We start from the raw sequence: 17,716 nt of genomic DNA, 5'->3' as shown, positions 1-17,716 counted from the left end.
GGAAAGAAAAATAAGGCCAAGAGAGTTTACACGTCATCTGGGTAACTCATCCATTTTTAAGGTGCCTCACTTCATGTTGTAAAGTTGTCAATATCAAACATACTATGAACAGCATGACTATTTCTAACAACAAGCTTCAGCCATAAGAGGTCTTTTGAGTTTCCTGTTCAGACAGCAGCCTTTTTATTTCAGTGGTTATGCCCATATCTCACAAAGGCCCTTTGTCTGAGAATAACACTCCGTATGGATCAGGTGAATTTCAAGGGCATCTGGTCCTTGAATATCTTGTAGCACTTTTCAGACATAAGATTTCTCAGACTTGATCTACTTCAGTCTGTACCCTAACATGTGCGAGTATTAAAGAGTATATTCCTGTCCAGTGCCAAAGAAGCACAAAAAGCTTTTTTGTAAAAGAGCTTCATGTGGGTATAAGTTACCTTTGCTAAGGAGAGAATGTTCTCTTTTCCAGTATGGTCCTCAGATGCTTAACCCTTGGTTTACTTTCAGGGGCCTTTGCAAGAAGGATTGACAGTGAAGCCTTGGCTTTGGTAGAACTGAGGAAAAAAGAAATCAAATGAATAATTTGCGGAGAAACGTCAAAATTCCATACATCAAAATTGAACATTGAACACCATCTTGTTCCTGTGTGGAGGAAAACTGACATATACTGAAGTGTGGTGTTTGAGTATTAAAATAAAATCAGACTAATAAAGGGTCAGTTCAGGTTTAAGAGATCTAACTATAGCTCTGTGCTCTTCAAGCAGAAGTGTTCCAAAATAAAAATAACAGTAAGGGTTTTAGATAGTGCCACGTTGCAGCTCAGCTCAAACTTTAATGAAGCATTCCAAAACAATTTATTATACTGTATAAACAAATAAGTTGCCTCAGTCTGCAAGCATTGGAATCTCCACCCAAACCAATGTAAGGTGTAAAGGAACACTGTCTATATTAGGACAGATTATGTCTAATTAGCAGCTCCTGCTTTAGTTATTGAAATAGGATGGTGATGATTCCCTCTCCTCTCCCAGGTCTGTTCCAGAGCATAGGAGGATTCCTCAGAGCAGATGTATGGAGAGTTAGTCTTTCAGGGGCTTGAAGCAAAATGGAAGCCTTACACAATACTGGATCTCTTTCTGGATCTGCTCCTGAGAATGCAAGCAACTGGTGGCTATTTTTCAGCATCGATAAATTTTGTATAAAGCAGCAGTTTGAGGAAATGTACAGTCCTAAACCTGGTTAGAATAGTATGTAAAGAGGTCTTGTAGCACCTTTGAGACTAACTGAAAGAAAGATGTTGGCAGCATGAGCTTTTTCTAGACTTCAGTCTACTTCATCAGATGCATTTGGTGGAGTGGAAAGCCAGGGGCAGACCTATATAAGTCACTTGTAGTCATAAGTCAGCGTCTGGTTTTCCACTCCACCGAATGCATCTGAGGAAGTAGACTGAAGTCTAAGAAAGCTTATGCTGCTAACTTCTTTCTCAAAGGGGCTACAAAATCCCTTTACATACTGATTTTACAGGCAACATGACGATATCTTTGGATTCTATTACTATGGTAGTGCTTCAGCAAAAAACGAGTCAGGAAGCAATTAGAGGAAGCAGATGGCAGGCTACCATCTTCCCCCTTACAGTAACATACCTGATTCTGTTCCTAGTATACTTGACAGGTATGATAGGGAAGTTTTGGTAGATGTGATCCATGCACACATGTTGTACCAGCGAATGATTGGTATTTATATTGGAGACATAGCTTTGGGCAAGTTCAGAAGGTTTATACTTAAAGTAGACTGCTATGATTGCTCCCCACAAGAAGGCGTTTGTGCTCTTGATAGAGATTACTGTTAGCATACAGATGAATTCCATGTCTTATTTGATGTCCTGCCTTCTTGAAAATTAGCTGTAGTTGTTCCCAGTTGGGATGTAATGTCATATTGTGGGACTACAATATGTAACATAATTTGTCAGCTCAGATAGTTTACAATATACAATCTCACTGGACTTCATGGCTGGATGTTATATTTGCTTGCCTTTATATGTTGCTGGATTTTGCTGAAACAGGATTCCTAGAAACTGTGCTAGTATATTAGAGAGCAGGTAGGCTAATGCCAAAAGGACTAACAGCAGGACATTGGAAGACTTGTCATGCTCAGTTTCCATGATTCTGTCTATGAACAACCGACTTCTCATTGGTGTGGAAAGCTAGCTGTTAGTCAGATGAAGACTGTAACAGGCATTTGACAAACCCCCAACATCTCTGTTCTAGTTGTGTTTGTGGAGGGTGGGAGGAATGGAAAGGTGTTTATAATGCGGAGGAAAGACCCTTAATAGGTTTCCACACAAACAGTTTGACTCTTGGGCAAAAGATAGTTTCTCGTCTCTTAATATATAATATTTTTTACAGGCACATTTAATGTTCATCTACATAAGACTTTCTTAAATTAAAAAAAGCCCTGTGATCTTTCTGTTTTGCTTTACATACCTTTGTAACAAAAAGAAATGAATAAAATCAGTGACTCATGCTCTTTTCTAAAAATGTGGCAGATTTTCTAGGGCATGCATATAATAATCTCATTCTCTTGTAGTTTAAAATATTGAGCTACTTTAAAAACTATCTTCCTCGTATTTGTGAATTTTCTACTTTCTGGTTCAACACAGGTCTCTCAGAACATCATTGGAAGTAAATTTGAAGCTCTGGGAAGGGGAACAAATCTGGCAGTGGCTTGAGGAAATGGGGTCTCCCCTATCCCACTCCTTAATAAAGAGAGAAAATAGATTTTTGGAAGAAAGACTGGAAATAGTTGAGAGGAAAGTGCAGGGAAGTGTAAAAAAGTGTGTGAATGGGGATGGATGTGATACAGCCCTTGTAGAAAGAAGTCTGCAAGGCATAATGCCCAAGTAGCTATTATTAGGATAAGCAGTTGAGAGAGGAGATATAGGGGTATAGTATAGTTTGTTCTCTGAAGGAAAGACACCAGAGGACGAATCCTACCCTTTAAAAAGAAATCAAAAATACATTGAGCTGGTGATATCTGCATAGAAATACCTTCAGAACATTTTCTCCCCCCCCCCCCCTTTTTTTTTTTTTTTGTTACTCTGAAGTTATGGTTTTTGTAATGTTGTAACAAAAATGATATTTTGTAAACTTTATTTTTCATGTGATTTATAAGCTCCCAAATCATCCAGTGGTCAAGAATATACACAAGTAAACTTCTGATAGCAAGTTACATAACCCATAATAGGTTACTGCAATTTATGCAAAAAGTATAATGGGTTGGGTCCAAATATTGAATCATGCAACTGTGTTGGCAAAAGCAGGCTTCCTAGGAGAAGGAAGAATTCTGCACATTGCATAGATCAGTGTTTCCCAAACTTCGGTTCTCGGAGTGTTTTGTATTTCAACTCCCAGAAACCCTGGCCAGTTTGTCCAATAATCAGAAATTCTGGGAGCTGAGGTCCCAAACATCTGGAAGACCAAAGTTTGGGAAACACTGGCATAGATGCTTTGAAGGGATTTGTCAAGCTTTGACATAGGTACAGCTGATAAAAGTACTGTGAAGCTGTGACAGTATAATCCAGTATATTTACTGGCAGTCTGACATTAAAGACAAACTTAGCACTAAGCGAATGTGATAAAATATGGTAACTATATATAGCTAAAATAGGCTGGAAAGTTTTTTTGTGTGTTTTCTCCCATATTAAGATAGCTAGAGAGAACTGGATTTCATGATTTGTATGATCTGTGAAAATCATGCAGAAATTGTGCAGTGTCTTGGCTTGCTCCATCATCACCCCAAGAAACCAAAGCAATCCACCAGAGAAATGTCCTGTTCTGGAGCAGGGGAGAGGGGGTGCTTGGGAATGAAAATCGAAAGTGATTTGTTTTCATTTCCAGGTGGAAAATAACCCCAAATTGCAGTGGTGTGGCTCCTGCACCCAATACACTGCCCACTCCTGTTTTATGCTCTTGTTTTTTTCTTCTTTCCTAATTGTTTTTCATCTCTGATGCCCTGATTGTGTGAAGTGTACTAAAGTTGTTTAAAAGAGAAGAGACGTTTGTAGAAATGTTCCATTGGTCTTAGAGTAGGTCTACACCTGCCAGAATACTCTTGGCTCCTCCCAGAGTATTCTGGCCGCGAAGCTGCCCAGAAACCGCCCCCTCAGTTACCTGGTTACTACAGGTTGATGCTACGTAGCTGTCTTCACGCATGTACTGCTGTACCATTCAGTATCACGTGAGTTGCTCTCTGAGGCCACAAACAAGGCCCCTGGTGTGGAACACATGGCTGGATGCCTCATGACCTCAGAGGGAACAATTTGTGCCAGTGGCAGCAGTGCTGGATGGCACAACAGGATGCTGTGTAAACAACCACCTGGCATCGCTCCAGATTTTCCTGGAAAATCCGGAGCAAAAGGTAAGTTTTTAAATTTGCTTTAAGACAGGGGTGGCCTGGATTCAGTGTGGAACTGGACAGGTCATGGTGAGGTCCGGGGGAGGAGGGAACCTGTTTTAATGTCCTGTGTAGACATGCCTCAGTCTCGTTAAATTTGTCATTTTAAGAAGCTGTGCTTCTTTTCTTGAAACAAAGCTTGTCTGCACTGAAGATTTACTGTGTATCAGTAGCAATTAGATTCTGATTTCACAATGGCCCACAATCTCTGCCAGTAATAAGGCTTGTGTTTATAGAAATTGTATAAGACTAGACAAATTTATCAAAAGGAAAACCTTTACCTTTTTTATAGATATAATTATCTAATTTGTATTATGTGTTAAATTTCACAGCCAGAGTTGGGAAGACATCACTTATAATGTCTCTTGTCAGTGAAGAATTTCCAGAAGAGGTACGTTCTGTCAGGAAAACTAATTGGGTTTTTTAAAGCCCCATTTTAAAAAGTTGAAATACTATGAAAATATCACCAAAGAATATACCATAAAATAATTTTTTAGTATAGAAAAGTTTTGGTATAAAATACTGTTTTCTTTTATGCAGAAACATCTGAAAAAGTAATACAGTCTTTCTGGTTTTTTTTAAAAAAGACCTAAAACATATACAGTGGTGCCTCGGGTTACGAAATTAATTCGTTCCGCGGCCGCTTTCGTAACCCGAAAAGCCTTCGTAAGCCGAATTGCCATAGGCGCTAATGGGGAAAAGCCGCGATTCCGTGCGAAAAAGCCGAAAAAAGCACCAAAAGTTTTTTCGTAACCCGAAAAAACATTCGTAACCCGGAACAATGATTCCCTATGGGATTTTTTCGTATCCCGAAAATTTCGTAACCTGGGTATTTCGTATCCCGAGGTACCACTGTATAAGAAGAATAACATGTGATACTTGTAAAGTTGAAACAAAACAATGTTCTAAGTGTGTGAACTTATTTCAATCTGTGGTATTATGAATTTGAAGTCATTTTGCTAAGTCATTGCCAATTTCCGGGGAATTCCAGGGTTTTGGGATTTTGGTAAAACATTCCGGGGAATATCTTCGAGGCTTGTTGGCAACACTGGATTTCAGTTACTAGCACGCATTGTAACATTGGATGTGTTTCTGTGGTATAACAAGCCAGAGATCCACAGATACATTGCTGGTGTGCACTGTTGGATATGAAACAAACTCTGGGTTTTGTTGGTTTATTTTGCCTTCTGGTAGTGAGCAGTTTCCCTTCTGTGGATTGTTCTGTCCGTGCAAAGCAGAGAAAGAAGCTAAAAACAAAACTTGGATTTGGGGCAGAAGATAACAGTGCAGGAAAGGAAAGTTGTCCATTGCCCTACAGCACAATGAAACAGTGAATCAGTCAGACAGCACACATGAGCATGTTACCTGTTCATTACAAGCCCAGCTTGGTAGAGTCATTGGCTATCTTGAGAACAGAGTAATGGGCCCTAGCTGATTCATTGTTACCCATTACATAGCCCATTGCAAATTAATGAAGAAAGCAATATGGATGAAGAGGCTAGGAGTTTACAGGATTAACTTGCTTAACCCTGTTAATAATGGTCGTCATTGATTAAGAAGATATATTGGAGCAATACTTCAGGCTGTTTGTGTAGTCACTACAACATGAATTTAAAATGTGCTCATCCATTAATTACAAGGCACTCAATTACAAGGACAGACTCTGAGAAAATAAAAAAGGGCTTTGTTTTCAGGGGGGCTATAAAATCAAGGAAATTAGCAGTGATTAAGAACCTGAAATATTCTATCAACTTGATTTGAGTTATTATCCTTCCTAATAGAATAACATACAAGTAGTTTCAACAGTGTTTCTTTTTCTTACTAAGGTTCCTCCACGAGCCGAAGAAATCACCATCCCCGCTGATGTTACCCCAGAGAGAGTGCCAACCCATATAGTAGACTATTCAGGTAATAGTCTATTGCTTTTTTCAAATTATTTATTTACTTAATTTATAACTCATCTTTCTGTGAACACAAGATTCAAAGCAGCTTACAACTTAAAAGCAAAGTACAGCTAAAAACCTATTAATTTAAAAGTTAAAAACAATTAAAAATTCAGTTTAAAAACACTTAAAACAGTTTTAAATAGTTTTAAATGTGAAGTCGAAGACTTTCATGGCCAGCATCCATAGGTTTTTTTTTTGTGGGTTTTTCAGGCTATGCAGCCATATTCTAGAAGACATACTAAACATACAAAAAAGATAAAATGCACCACATCTTATTAAAAGCTCTGTCTTAAAAAGAGTAAGACACATATATTGTCATATCTTTTCTTGTGAAGGATCACAGTATAACTGACAGATTAGAGGAAGATATATTAAATTGTTGGGTAAACTGAAGACATGCTGAAGGAGCCATGAAATGTTCTCTCCCTGTGCACCAAGAAGACACCGCTGTCTTGTCTCTGTAGCTTGTGTCCATCCATTAACAAATAGCCCAAAAGTGAGTTGGTTTGCCTCTCTCTTGAGTCCCACAAATACCATTCATTCTTTCTTTGTTCATACTCGCATAGCTAATTTATGGAAAGAGCTGGAATCATTTAAGGTCTGGAAAATCTGCATTATATCAGTGCTTCTTAGGCTTTCTGATGCAGAGAACAGCATTTTTGCTCTCTAATGTGCTCTAGTACTCATACCATGCTTGTGTCCACTGGCTACAACTGTTTTTTTCTTTTCCTGGGAGCAACATTACATAACTGGAACTAGTTCATCAGGCACTCCCAGATACAATCAGTTATATTTGGCTGCTGACTATAGATCAGGAGCTCAGAACTTACATCCCTGCAAAAGCTGTAGAATTACAGTGTCTGCCACACTTGATCACTGTTCAGATTGGCTGAGGCTGATGGAAACTGGAACAAATTATTGGAAGACCATAGGGGATCTAAACTTTTTGGATCATATGTTAGTTGAGATGGGAATGTTTAGGTAGAGAAATGGTTGATAAGACTCATGATATCTGTTAGAGCTTCTACCAGGTATGAAATGGAAGACTGATACTCTGCTAGCTTCTGCCAAATTTTGGGAATAAAGTTAATATACAGTGCACCCACACCATACATGGATGCACTACGTGCTGCTTCCTGCTTATGCGGAAGCTGCATGACAATAAAAAAATGGCACGCACACTGCCATGACCACACACTCCATTGTTTGTAACGGGAATGGATCCCCCTGCATGAGCGGGGGCGCTGTATTTGTAACTGATAGATTTGCCCCATTTGCAACTGACATAGAGGTGGAACAGACCGCCCCAAAGGGGTGGCTTGAAGCTGCCCCTGAGAAAGCTGGATTGGGGCTATGGCAACTGCACACCACAGTCCCAATCTGCTTTTTTTTCCATCCCAAAAAGAAGCGACAAATTGCAGCTCCTTTTTGTGCTGGCAAAAAGCTGGCTTTTCCTGTCCCACTGTGGCTTTCCAGCACTCCTGCAAACGCTGCGCTTCCAGAGCACCTGAAGGCCGAACCACATCTGGGCAGCCGAGCAGCATGAAGCTGGCTACCAGGAGTCTTGGTGCTTGCATTATCAGCTGGAAACCCACTTTGTTGTCCAGTCTGTTTTGCCCCATAGATGTAATAGAGCATGATGCTGTGTGTTTAGTTGATAATTACCCTGCCTGACAGAATGTCTTCTATCCCTCACTTCCATTTCATCAGAAGTCATAGGCTCTTTTGGCTGATTAATTCTCTGGGATCTAGGAAAAACAAATGGTTCCTCTTTGTCTGCAGGCGAATATATGTACCGTAAATATCTTCACTGTTGCTTTAAAATCCTTTCTTTTCTCGGTTGTGATATTATTTTCCCATGACATTTTTTCCCATTCATGTCTGAATTATTTCCTACTTCCCCATGGGAGTTGACTGTACAATAAATGCATCATTTCCTATGTGTCCAGATGTTAGGACTTTCTTAATCTTCTTGTTTATCTAGGCAAAATAGCACCACTCATGTATAAGAGGAGAGTATCACCAGGCTTGAAGGAACCTCATCTTTTGAAGAAGTTAAGGAGGCCCCACTGGGAGAAAGAACATTAATTGTGGCTAGGAAATGCTGACTGTCTGTTTGTGATGGGGAATAGAAGTATGGATAGGAAATGAATTGAATGAAGATGAGCATGGCTGGTTGAGTGGAACAGCAAGCAGATCGCTCCATGCTGCAACATCTTGTTATAAATCCAATCTGTTTTTAATCAGTCGTAAATTTTATCTGAGTTCCACATATGTTCAAGATTGATATTTTGGGGAAAAACAGCACCTCTCTTGTCGAAAATTGCAGTTTTTAAAAAAAATCCTTCACTTGTAAACATTGTAAAAACAGGACAATCGTCTTTTTAACTAAAGTGGTTCAAAACAATGGCCTGATTGCCTTGTTAGTCCTACATAGTGTGGATCCATGTAAATCAATGTGACTTAAGTTAACTGTGACTAATGTGCCCCATTTGTTTCAGTGGGTCTACCCTAGATCAGATTCACATTAGATTTACCATAGTTCAGTGTTGCCACGGATCCTTATGCCACTGTAAATTCTTGTGGTAAGAAATATTTTAAGATTTGAAATGCAGCAACATCTAGTGGGCTACATGATTCCCACTCCCTGGTTAAAGGAAAGGCATTTATGCATTAATGTTGTACTAGTACTGCTTTTCTGGTTTACAGCTTTGTATAAAATACAAAATATAACAAAGGCAAGTCATCACTTATTGAGATAATGCACTTCTAGCGGAAAGTTTGGATTAATATTATCTTATATCATAAACATGCTTGATGCAATTGCCTTATCCAGACAAATAAACAATATTTGTTAACTTTTCCTGTTTCATTGTTTAGAATCTGAACAAAGTGATGAACAACTCCATCATGAAATATCACAAGTGAGTGTCCATGCATCGTCTGTTCTGAAATTACTTCTTTTATAGCTGTCTTCTAAACATACAGGTTTATGAAATGGATGCTGCCTATAAAATGATGAGTGGGCGAGTAAAGGCCTTTTTGTTAATAAGAAATTATAACAGCCCAGTTTCTGCAAAGAATAATCTATATATCTGGCAAGCCCCTAGAACAATAAATATCTGCATTTTCTATCCTTACCTATTTTGCTAGTAACTGAAATGATATTATTGTGACTGTATGTTTGGTCACAAAAGTCAGATCCCTAAAACTCTATAATTTAAAAATCAGTAGGGTGGAAACCCTTTGAGCCTCTATAAGCAGAACAATGCAAAAAGCGATCCTTAGCAAAATGAATTTTCCTTTTCAAAGGTAATATTACAATTTGAAAACCTTACAGTTATAATCAAATTGTTTTCTTCTCTGTTGCAGGCAAATGTAATTTGCATAGTATATGCTGTTAACAACAGGAATTCAATCGATAAGGTATGAGAGCGGCCTTTTTTATTCAATTCTGGCTGGTGTTAACATATCTCTTTCCTTTGAATGAGAAAGTTTGTCTCCAGGTGCATAGGTTATCTGTTCAAAACATTTTGAATATTGAGAGATAATTTATCTGTCTATGGTAACCAACTTCAACAGTGTGCCTATTCAACCTTTCCCCAAACAGTCTTGAAAAGAAGATGATAACTTCATTTTTGGCTTAGTGTGTTGACCTTGGTGGACTCCTTTGGGAAGACAGCAGTTTTGTTCATACATGATGAATTAAGAAAGAATGAGAAGGGTAGACCAGCGGCTACTTGCTTTTTATAGTCTGCTGCATCAGTCAGAATTTGTCTTTTAGACATAGCATGGGGAAAATATGTTGAAATAACTTTGGGTATGACATGAGCTATCTAACTCAATCTCTGAAAAAGTCCAGTTTGAAATGACTGGAACTGCAGTTGCTTCATAGTGAGGTCCTTTCAAAAGTAGGTTATAACTTCAGAACATGTTTGTAAGGAAGATACACAAGAAGTGAGTAGCAAATATACACATATGTGTGAAATCAGTGTGCAAAAGCATATTCTCTTTTTTGTTCTTCATCATCTAAGTTTGAAATCTTCTTGGTACCTGTCATTGAATTCTGTACTAATCTAAATTCTGTACACTCACCATAAGCATTGAAAAGTCTTGTCCATCTGCTCACGTCACTTGCTCACTCTTTACAAATACATTTCCAACATCTAGAAAGTGGATTGAGTGGAAAGAGTAGCATTATTAATAATATTAACTTGTTGCTTTTTAGGTAACAAGCCGATGGATTCCTCTCATCAATGAAAGAACAGACAAAGATAGCAGGTATATTGAAAACAATGCAAATTGATTAAATACAAATCCTAGGGTTCTGGGAGGGATGCTGAAAAAATCCATTATGAAGGACATTCCATTTCAGTGATCTTCTCCTTGTAGTATTTATACAATATTTGGCTGCTTGTTATTTGGGATAATCAATGAAGCATAGGATTGTCACACTATGAACTGCAGTATAGTACAGCATTCTCTCAAGATATATGCCCTATGCCTCTATGTAGGCTCCTATTCATTTTCAGGTAAAGTAGTTGAGCAGTTATAAGTTCCAGGAGAATAATTTTGGAAGCTAAAATTACAGCTGCACTTGGATAAAGACTGAAAACCATGTCAAGCCATTCTTTCCCAAACATTTTGCCTTTCTAGATGCAAACTAGATCTCAAACAGTGAACACTAAACCTCAGTTTACTTCCACATGCATACTTTTAGAAAAGTTTGTGCATATGCCTAATGCATTAGCTATTTAGTTAATTGATGGTGCATGTCTATATATAATATGTATATGAAATTTCCAGAATGAATTATTGCATGATTCATGTATATTTTAAAGTGCCCATTGGAGCATTCTAGTTTGAGTATCGTAAGGTGGTGTAACAGATGATATTGGGAAGTATTCCAAAATGTATGACTTAAATTTGGCATCCATTTTAATAAAATGGTTGCCTTGTGTTCTTAATTAGGAGTGTTGTTATTGTTGTTTAAATCCTACTATTCCCCAGTTTGGGACTCAAGGCAGCTTACAACAGTGAAAACATAGCAAAAAGTTATCAGCATACAAAAGTTACGAAACAACCAAAATTATTGGCATACAACTGTTATAAAGCATCAAAACATGTGTAACCATTTAAAACAACAACATCAAAAATCCAGCACATTATGCAAGGCTAATCCTGAAAAATCAATTCTCAAAGGCCTGCCAGTACAAACAGGTCTTCACCTGTCTGCGGAAAGCTAATAAGGAGGGTACCAGGCTAGCTTTCCTAGGAAGTGAGTTCCAAAGCCCAAGAGTAGCTCTGAGAATTCCCCCTCTCACGTTTCTACTGGATATACGAGTTGCAGAGAAAAAATCTCAAAACATGGGCATTTTCATATTGGAGAACACAGTCCTTCAGATAACCTGGAACTGAATTGTATAGGGCTTTCTAAGTGATCACCAGCAGTTCGAATTGTGCCTGGAAAGAAAAAATTTATATGCCTTCTGTTTGGAGGAAAGTTGTTTTAGTTTTATCCAGACTTACTCTGTTCTGTAGCATTGGAACCCAGACCTGTTAATATCATAAATCAGCAGCTTGTAAGAATGATGAACATGCTTGTGACATGTCAAATTAGCAGGTAATATCTTCTTCACTGTAAGAACTTTTCATATCTGATTTTCAGGCTGCCTCTTATACTGGTTGGCAACAAGTCAGATCTGGTGGAGTACAGTAGTATGGAGACCATCCTTCCCATCATGAACCAATATACAGAGATAGAAACTTGTGTAGAGGTAAAAAAAAAGTATTTGTTTAGCAAATGAAATCATTTGATATGGGTGCATGAATGACATAGTTAACTTTCAGTACACTTTATTTGCTAAAATGAGAGGGACACTTTGCCACCAGCTGGAGGAACAAGGACCAAGGGAGGCTGTGTCCATTTTATTTTTGAAAAGATATAATGAGAAAAGAGATCCGCTTGGCTGCCGCCATCGATCTCTAAAAGAAGTAGCTGCAAGGAACTCGCTCCCCTTCCCTCCCAGAAAGAACTCCTTCCCAACTGCCAGTTTCCCTGCTGTTTTTGTCTATTGCAAGCAAGAAGAAAAGGCCAGGGCACCAGATAGTTTCTTCAAACCAAACACACAAGAGGATAAGCTTGTTGTGAATGGAGCCAAATGGTTGCTTGTTCCTCCTTTTCTCATTATGACAGTCAAACTGATTTTCGTCTTCTTCTTTCTCGCTACTCCCCTTTCTTTTTCTGTATCTTTAATGAAAATCTGAAGGAAGATCTTTTGTCTTTATTTTTGATGTGAGCTGCTTTGGGGAACAGATTTTTGCATGGATTTGGAATTAAAATATGAAATAATAAGAGTACATATAATTGAACCTGCCTTATTGTTGTTGTTATTATGCTTTATTTATATAGCACTGTAGATTTACACAGCGTTGTACATACAAACAATTACATAGGTAAAGTAAACTTGCCCATGGCGTACAATCTAAGAAATAATAACATAATACATATGAATAATACATAACAATACAGGAAAGAGTTCAGTAAAGTAAAGCAGGCAACAAATTAAAAATGTCAAATAACAAATAATAGTCAGGCAATGCCTGGGAATGCTTCTCTGAACAGGACGGATAGCCTTGATGCTATCTCTAGTACATAGATACTCTTATAAAGTCTATTTTTATTTTGTTTATTAATACTAGATATTTATATCTTGCTTTTCATGTAAATTAAATTTCCAGGTTGCTAAAAAGAAAGCCACACCCATGGTTTAAAACAAAGGTAGACCTATGTCATGGTAAAGCTCTTCACACATGTTCACAATTTCATTTTTCTTTAGTGCTCAGCCAAGAACTTGAAGAATATATCTGAACTATTTTATTATGCACAGAAAGCTGTTCTGCATCCTACAGGACCCCTCTATTGTCCAGAGGAAAAAGAGGTATTTTTATATTTTGGTCTCATAAAATCAGCTTTGCAAATGATTTGTCAAAGCTTGTGTAGCAGCATGATATCTGTATCAAATGTGTCTCAAAGATGAATGAATTTAGGTTAGGGGTAAGATCCATACAGCCCTCTAGGCAGTGGTGTAGGCCCAAGTTGATTGACTTGGACTCAGGTCAGACTCAGGTCCTTTCAATGACTCTACTTGGACTCGACTCGGCGATAAATGACTCATTGACTCAACTCAACTCATGATTGTAAATTTTAGCGGCCAACTTGCTGGCTTAACTTCATCCAGAAACAGTAAACCCATTAGCCAGTGAATGGGCTTGAGATGTGGGTTGAGGTCCAATCAGCAGCATGTCCTTGCTGCACATCAGAGGTGCCTTCTAAAGCTTTTGTAAACCTCAAGTGGAATGTGTTTGCCGTTCTTGTCTGTCATCCCACACTATGGGGACAAGTCTTGCCTGCTGCTGTTCCTAGGAGAAGCTTTAAAAGGCTCTAAAATGTGCAATGTACAGTAGGGTCAGGTATTTAAGGGGGAGCCTTAGGTTCATTCCACTGTACTTTTATTCTTCTTCTTCTTCTTCTTCTTCTTCTTCTTCTTCTTATTATTATTATTATTATTATTATTAACCTTTATTTATAAAGCGCTGTAAATTTATTCTTATTGGTTTTCTGCTGTGATCTTTATCTCTGACTCTTTAGATGAGTATTTTTTTAATCCTGGATTTTATTGTACTTTTCTTTGAAACTATTTTGGATGTCTTTCATTCAGAAATTCTGGATGTTGATGTTTTTAAGATAAAGCAGATCTATATTATCAAATATGAACAAAGTGTTTTCATATTTTATTCACATATTGCATATTCCAACTAGAGCAGACCTCTTGAAAGATATGGACATGTTAGACAACCATTGATTGAACATATCTATTGTAGTTTGAACAGGCAGTTAGATTAGGGAACACATATTCTGACAGCTTCTTGCTGATGAATTCTTTTCTCTCTTTGTAGGTTATAAAATAGTGTTACCTTAACTGATATCATGGGAATGATTAATAACTTAGTGCTTAATTTTCTGTATTCATTAGCTTCTTAATTGTGTGGTCAGGGAAACCCTTGTCTTGAAATATTTCATTCATATAGCGATTGAAATTTCATATAACGATTGAAACTTGAAAATTCAGCTAAGATATTTTGAATGTGACACATAGAGGATTGAATTGGCATTTGTTGCTGATTTTCTCCCACTTGAATCATCAGTGGAAAGTAGAAGATACAAAGAACAAGTGCTAATTGCTAAAAATATTATTTTAGAGGGCAGAAATGTTTTTGTTCAAGCTTCAGTCAGGAAAATGTCATATTAGGGTAAAGTTTCTGACTGTCTCTCACAGTGCTAGAGCCTAAACTAGGTATCTTATTCTTGTGTTCTATTCTTAGTGTGAAAAATCTCATGAAACTAGGCTGGCAAGTAAGATGTTCTTGATAGCAAATTCTGACGTGAGGTGCCATTCCTATTAGTACAGAATTTGGATTGGAATACAGCGGACCCTTGTTATACGCTGGGGTTTGGTTCCAAGATTCCCTGTGTATAACAAAATCCGTGTATGCTCAAGTCCCATTAAATATAATGATATAGCAAAATGGTGTCCCTTATAAAAAATGGAAAATCAAGGTTTGGTATTTGAAGTTTATACTTTTTTTCAACATTTTCCAACCATGTATGCTTGAATCCGTGTATAAATAATCCATGTATAAGAAGGGCCGACTGTATTGAAATTACATCTTCACTGTGCAGGCGCACCATATTTTAGCAAGGTGTTACATTGGCCCTATACAGACAGGCCAAAATAAAGCTGCTTCAAGTCACTTTGGCGGTATGGTGTTTCAATGACACATGCATCCTAAGAGTCCAGAAGCCACACCAAAGCCATGCTCTGGTCCTAAGGACTGGAGTGCAGCTTTGGTGCAGCTTCCAGACTCTTAGGACGCATGCATCATTGAAACACCATACCTCCAAAGTGACTCGAAGCAGCTTTATTTTGGCCTGTCTGTATCAGGCCATAGTTTCTCTGTTTAGTCTTTGTAAAGTTTTGCACTGTTGCCATTAAACCTCAATCAGATTTTGTTCTGGAGCTGAGGAAGAGTTTTGACTGGAGGGGAAGATTGTTGTTTGTAATTTATGTTTGTTAGCAGCCCTGGCATGTTTGAGTAAAAAGCCCTATTTACAGAAACAACTATTCACAGCCTTTGACTATTGGCAGTCTTATTCATCCTTAAGGATTTAGGATGAGTGGCAGAATTCCACAGCAAAAGAGAATAAGGTCCCATCACATAATATAGACTCATTAGTAGATCAAGTGTTTGAGTCGAAAACAATGTGAGAGTCATATAAAATGTTGTACTTAAAACCTGCCTGTCCTTTGCATTACTTTAGGAGTGAAGGGGCTCAGACCTGGAGCTGAATGCAGCCTTCCCAAGAACCACTTTCTCTGTTACATTTTTGTTTGGTAGTTGGTTTCCCACCTTCTCTGTGCAATTTTTCCTATCTTGAAAAATTGAAATGCCTCTCCCAAAGCTTTAATTACAGGCAATAAGAGCTTTAAATTAAAATATGTTTGTGCTATTGCTGGTTGCCTTTGACCACACCCATCTCTAGTATGTGGCCCTAAGAATCTCTCTAAACTGGATTTTAGCCCAGTTTGAAATAGTTTCCCCATCATTGCATAAGTCTCCCCCGGCCCTACTACCAACAGTTTTCCTGATAAACGTAAACAAAACTGTTCTATTTTATATGCAGGAAAAATGGAGCCAATAATGTGAGGATTCTTTGTTAGAATTCTCCTGGTTGATGTCTTCTGTCACAGATTTTGTGTTTCATATTTAAGGGGAAAAATTCAAAGTTGTCAGAAGAAAATAATCCTGTCTCTTTACTGTCTCTTGATCTGCAGATGAAACCTGCCTGTATAAAAGCACTAACTCGGATCTTCAGAATTTCAGATCAAGATAATGATGGCACCCTTAATGATGCAGAACTCAACTTCTTTCAGGTCTCTCTTTCTCTCTCTCCCCTCATTTGCTGCTTCTTTTTATGTATGGCTTCTATAGTCAGCAGGCAAGTGTATCACCTGGAATCTGCTGGCAGCATTTTAATGCATTGACAAGGCCTCTGTGCAAACGTTTCAGAGTATTTCTGTCCAATATGTAGCCTTTGTGTGTAATGAAGGTGTCTGTGACTCACATAAACGGGCTTTGCATCTGTGCAGAGCCACCTTTTACAATGTGTACCAACAGTGATGTGCCAGGGCTATAGAATCTACACTTGGAACCCTTATATAATATCTACAGAAGTTCACTTTATTACTTTTATCGCCCATGTGTTGTTTGTCATGGCTGTAAGCAAGTGCCTAAGTACAGGACTGACTTAAGAGTGATGCTCTGGTTTCTAATTTTTATTTATTAAGTTTTGGGCCATGGTTGCCATGATGCATTCTGCCACTGTGTAAACTAGGAGTTTGCTATTTTATTGGCATGAAATCTCTAGTATGAGATCATAGACCACAGTAAACTGCTCAGAGAGTCATGTGTGGCTTTATATTGCCAAGGCCTTATTTGAAATATTTCTAATATCCCCTCCCCTTGTTTTTTTTAAAGAGAATTTGTTTTAACACACCATTGGCACCTCAAGCACTTGAAGATGTAAAGAATGTAGTCAGGAAAAATCTAAGCGATGGAGTTGCAGATAATGGATTAACACTGAAGGGTAAGTACTACATTTCTTCACATTAAAATATGGAGATGAGATATGACTTGCTAAAATGGGGGAAATGCCAAGAAAGCAATACTTCATTTCCTTTTACTACTATTGAACCCAAACATTATGAAATGGTTCTGCATGTGATACACTGAGGTGACGTTTAAATTATGTTAAGGTGTCCTTACTTGTGGCATGTAATTTAGAACATTCTTTTTTCAGGTTTTCTTTTTCTACACACACTATTTATTCAGCGAGGAAGACATGAGACAACTTGGACAGTATTGCGGCGCTTTGGCTATGATGATGATCTGGAGCTCACACCTGAGTATTTATTTCCTCTGTAGGTATCAGTAACTATTACTTTTATATAATTCTAAATATATTTTCTGCTTGTAAAAAGAGATCCCTCAGTGCTGATAGCTGTGGACACTGTTCCTTTGCTGGACTGAACCACAAGCCATCCGCTTCCAGTGTTTTTTCCAGTAATGGCCAACCAGATACTTCTGGAACATTTCTAGCCTTCATAACAACATACATATTGTCTAATCTTGTAGTCCAGATTACTGAATTTGCAATATTTTTCAAAGCAGGGGTGGGCCATGGCACATAGATGAGGGGA

General features: G+C 38.0%; 1 protein-coding gene across 4 annotated transcripts in view; it reads left to right on the top strand.

Moving 5' to 3' along the window:
- The window catches only part of RHOT1 (ras homolog family member T1), a 54,798-nt gene that overhangs the window by 7,828 nt on the left and 29,254 nt on the right, over positions 1-17,716 (top strand). For all 4 annotated transcript variants that reach the window (XM_042453648.1, XM_042453650.1, XM_042453649.1 and 1 more), the window contains exons 2-11: positions 4,782-4,840; positions 6,276-6,357; positions 9,276-9,319; positions 9,768-9,821; positions 10,624-10,676; positions 12,064-12,172; positions 13,235-13,336; positions 16,292-16,390; positions 16,995-17,103; positions 17,317-17,437. In XM_042453648.1, coding sequence (XP_042309582.1) covers positions 4,782-4,840; positions 6,276-6,357; positions 9,276-9,319; positions 9,768-9,821; positions 10,624-10,676; positions 12,064-12,172; positions 13,235-13,336; positions 16,292-16,390; positions 16,995-17,103; positions 17,317-17,437 — 832 coding nt within the window. The remainder of the gene's footprint in view (positions 1-4,781; positions 4,841-6,275; positions 6,358-9,275; positions 9,320-9,767; positions 9,822-10,623; positions 10,677-12,063; positions 12,173-13,234; positions 13,337-16,291; positions 16,391-16,994; positions 17,104-17,316; positions 17,438-17,716) is intronic.

This window comes from Sceloporus undulatus, chromosome 2, assembly GCF_019175285.1.
Source record: "Sceloporus undulatus isolate JIND9_A2432 ecotype Alabama chromosome 2, SceUnd_v1.1, whole genome shotgun sequence".
In the NCBI taxonomy this organism is placed as follows: Eukaryota; Metazoa; Chordata; class Lepidosauria; order Squamata; family Phrynosomatidae; genus Sceloporus; species Sceloporus undulatus.
This window is presented reverse-complemented; position numbering and strand designations above follow the sequence as displayed.